General features: G+C 34.9%; 1 protein-coding gene across 1 annotated transcript in view; it reads left to right on the top strand.

The window, feature by feature from the left end:
- The window catches only part of LOC105156009 (probable calcium-binding protein CML11), a gene marked incomplete in the record, with an annotated part of 2,253 nt that extends 391 nt beyond the window's left edge, over positions 1-1,862 (top strand). The window contains 2 exon segments of the mRNA XM_011072022.2: positions 1-422; positions 1,562-1,862. Coding sequence (XP_011070324.1) covers positions 1-396 — 396 coding nt within the window.

Here is a 4,548-nt window from a genome sequence, read left to right as displayed (position 1 = left end):
ACGGAACTGGAATTGGGCTCTCTTCTGCGTTCTCTGGGTTTGAAGCCAAGTCCTGATCAGTTGGACGCGCTGATCCAGCGGGCGGATACCAACAGTAATGGGTTGGTGGAGTTCTCTGAGTTCGTGGCGCTGGTAGCGCCTGAGCTCCTGCCGGCGAAGTCGCCGTACACGGAGGAGCAGTTGAGGCACCTGTTCAAGATGTTTGATAGAGATGGGAATGGGTTTATCACGGCTGCGGAGCTGGCTCACTCCATGGCTAAGCTGGGGCACGCACTGACGGCGGAGGAGCTGACGGGGATGATTAGGGAAGCCGACACGGACGGTGATGGGCGGATCAGTTTTCAAGAGTTCTCGCAGGCGATTACCTCCGCTGCCTTTGATAATTCCTGGGCTTGATTGATTCAGTTTCCTATTTTCTGTAGGTATGAGCTTCATATTTGTATATATATGTTTGTGAATTTTTGTGATAATCTCATCTTGTTAATTTGATATCTGTTTCTTGAAAATAGTCGATTCTTTTTTAAATATTTCTTGTTTTCAGACAACAAACAAATACAAACCAAATATTTTCTTACATAATGCATTTACACATCAATTTCACCATATAAAGTCTCATCTAATCAAACCCATGTCTTCTAATTTTTCCGCATTGAGATGAAATGACAAGCAATCCCAGTTGAGTTTTCCAAGTGTTTCTGCATGTTGGCCAAGGGAAAATTTTTAACTCGTGTAATAAATGAGTTGAATGTTGCCATGGTATCTTGCTAGGTTACAGGATTTTAAGATGCAATGATTAAGTAGTGGGAAATAGGAAAACTACATCAGTTGATCCTTGGCAAATTTGCAGTGCACAATAATACTTGACAAAGAATAGCTCTTCATCATTGTTTTATTGAGTTTAATGCAGTGTATCCCGTGATATCGTAAATAGCAAATTATTTCATTATGAACTTAGTTTTTGTATTTTTTTTAAATGAAATAATTTACCTCCTTATTTAAAAAGATAAATTGTTTCATTTCAAAGAATACATATGCTAAATTACTAATATTTTTTCAATAATTTACTCATTTACAGTATAACAGGAATTGTTGTCTTGTATTTAAATTGGCATGAGTTCCATCTTTGTCCCTCTGGAAATTTATTTCTGGGAACTCAAATCTTTTCCGACTCCTTTGTGTATCATGTAGATTGATATGGATGAACAATTTGCTTATTTGTTTTTCATTACTACTTCAAGATTGAAAGCCTTCTTTAAATGCATTTTGCTGGCATGTATCATAAGCGTCTGAAAAGATTACCTCATCTAAAAGTTACAGTTTAATCTCTTGTTTGGTTTATAGCTCAGCTGATACTATGTTAAGCTGATACTATGTTAAACGACCACCTCACCCAAATGTCCAAATCATTAAATAAGTGAGTGTGTATGAAAAAGTCGGGAATACGGAAAGGATAAATTACCTAGTCCGCCAATAGACATAACAGTTTTTAACGTTCATTAAGATGTCGGAGCAGACGTACAAACACATTATTGATACTCATGAGTTGGTATTTCTGTAACAGGTTTGGGCAATTTCCTTGAAGAAGATTGGGCGAGTGGTTTTCTTCTCTCATAAATCTGCAACGTGGGAAATGCTTTTCTAGCTTGAGTTGATTCGGTGTGAATATGAATATGAAGGTGCAACTGCTTTTTGGTTCACCTCCCGACCCAGAATTTTAAGACAACGATTTTCTTATCAAATTTTTCGTAATGGTCTTTAGATGGCAGAAAACTAGTGGGATGTCTGATTGGCTTAATTAGAATGATCATTAATTATAATGTTGCTGCTTAAACAAGCTTCATCTAAATCATGTGTTTAGTTCTCACCTGAAGTAAGCTCCAACAGAACCTCATTTCCTATATTTGTTCATCTATCAAACGAAAATGGTTGCAGGTATAGATATTGTGAAACTACTCTTGGTCATGAATTGTATGTGTTGAAATTAAAATATTTTGGAATAAATTATCAATTAAAACTCAATTAAGCTCGACAAAATTGCATATTTTCAAGACAATAAATGGGTAAGCTTGCACCAAATTTGGGTTTTATGCAGTGAGTCAATCCAAGATAAATAAATTGCTTTCTTTTATTTTGGATGGTTAATTGGGCCTAAACATATTCAAGCACAATCAGTTAGTCAATGATACATGTTAAGCCCGTGGTGTTAACGCCTGATAGAAGTGAGTTCAAACTATCTAAACTCTGCCAATAAAAAGGGACAAAATGTATAAAACTCCCATGTGTTTTAAAAAGTCAGCTAAAAACCCCTTTCTGTTTTAAAAATAGAGTAAAAACAATCCTGTGTTTATTAAACGTAGTTCAATAGCCCCCTCTTCATTATATCTAACTAACGGTGTTATTTCTTTTTAGAAAAGGGGTGATCATGTTTATTTTTTAATTAATTTTAGATATATTTTAATTAATTAAGAATATTTTAAATAATTATAATAATGAAATATTTTAGCTAATTAAGAATAATTTATAATAATAATTATTGTAATAAATATACATTTTAATTAATTAAAATAATTTTAGATTTAACAATTAATAATTATAAAATTATTTGAATTTAAATATAATTTAATTAATATATTTAATATTAAACAAATTAAATATAATCTGATATTTTAATTTAAATTATAAAAAAATACAAAAACAAAAAAGGGTATTTTAGTAAAAAAAACACCTAAGAAAAAGGTCAAAAACAGTTAAAACATATCCTCACACGCACAAAGAGCGCGTGTAATGCACCTTCCATTAATTACTAATGAAGGGGTGTTTGTTGCTGAGTTTTACAAAACACAGGTGGATTTTTAGCCTATTTTTAAAATAGAAAGGGATTTTTAGCCGACTTTTTAAAATATAGGGGGTTTTATATATTTTGTCCCAATAAAAAGGGATTTTCACCTCACAACAAGTTTCACACACAGAGAACACATAAGACTACAAAATATACACACAACAAATCCACAACAAGAGCAAGTCCCAAAACTCTCTGCCACGATGATGCTCTAAAACCTTGATACTATATTTTATGGCAACACCTGATTTTTTTTTCCACAAGCACAGAGGAGATTGGGCATCTAATTCAAGCCTCAGCCCTTGGGTCGACGTTCAGAGAGAAGAATCAATGGGTTATTTGCATTCATAGATATTAACAACTCTTATTAAAATTTATAAATTTTATTTTGTCTATAATATTTCTTGTCTCGTAATTTCTTTTTGCAGACACGAAATTTTGGGCAAATAAATTTTTGAGAGGCTCAGTGGAATAATTTCTGGCCCTCATACTTTCCATTAGGCATCACTTCCAAGCACTCGATGGCACCAAAAAAGAACCTATTGTTTCCATGAATGAAAAGAATGTCACTGATGACACTATTGTCGGTTAATCCTACACCGGAGACAAGATTGTGGACATAACTCCTTCAAATGGTTTAAACTTGGGAAGCTTGACCAAACAGATCCAAATGCGACCTAACTGTGTTAGCAGACATGGCTGTGTTGTAAAAGGCCGAGCAGGTCTTGTTCATAAGCACGAACATGTTCCGAAAACAAACGAAGCCAGCAAAGACCCGAGAGAAACATGGTTTCTTTCACCCTCCTTTTTAAAAAAATCAAGGGAAAAAGACCAATCTAGTGCGAAGTTAGCCAATTTTGCCTCCGAATCAAACAAGTCTCAAAGTTTCTAGTGATTGCGGAATGCGCGTTACAATTTTTGTCGATTAATGTTAGCATAAACAAGAAAGAAATGCTTCAAGAGATACGCAAAAGGAATTCCTGAGAAAGAAACAATTTTATAGCATAAAAAATTGGTAATTCCTAACATTGAAGCCAACAAATTAAAGTTTGCTAAGTGTAGCTTTGAACCTTTATGAAATTCTTCCGTCTTCTCCAAAGCTTCAACCTCGTTTCTGGAAAGATAAGGAATTTTTTCAAGTATTAAGACCTACTCCATCTTGGTCGCCACCTCCTTTCAGAAATTGGTCAAGTTCCCTTTAACACCTTAAAGTAATGAATTGATGGATTCTTCCTTGCGTTGCAATTCCTCGAGATGTTTCTTCACTCGCGTTGTTTATTGACAATTTGGAGGATCTCAATCGCAAGGGTTTTCACCTCGTTTCACATGTTCCTTGTCTTGTGCTTCAGCAACGAAAAGATCATCCTTTGCAAGCAAAAAAGACTTCATGTAATAAGAAACACAATCGAAGGATAACTTCAATTGACTCTCCAAAGGTGATGCATCATTCGCCCATCTCCTTGAGAAAGATATCAACAACTTGCCTTCCTCAGAGAGTTGCTCGAAAGAAGTCATCGAGATTTGCATTCCCAATAGAACTTCAGTAACACTTGCTCAACCTCTGTTTTGATGAGCTGGGGAGAAATTTTGTACTTTGGAAAAAGAAGGTAGCCAAGATGGAGACTTTACCATCTTTTCTGGCTTCTCCAAGATATCCTACACGAAAGGCAACTTTTCCACAATAGAGGCAACATAATCTTCGCAAGTTT

This window comes from Sesamum indicum, linkage group LG2 (genome assembly GCF_000512975.1).
Source record: "Sesamum indicum cultivar Zhongzhi No. 13 linkage group LG2, S_indicum_v1.0, whole genome shotgun sequence".
Lineage (NCBI taxonomy): Eukaryota > Viridiplantae > Streptophyta > Magnoliopsida > Lamiales > Pedaliaceae > Sesamum > Sesamum indicum.
Note: the sequence above shows the minus strand (reverse complement) of the source record. Positions and strands in the feature narration are given on the sequence as shown.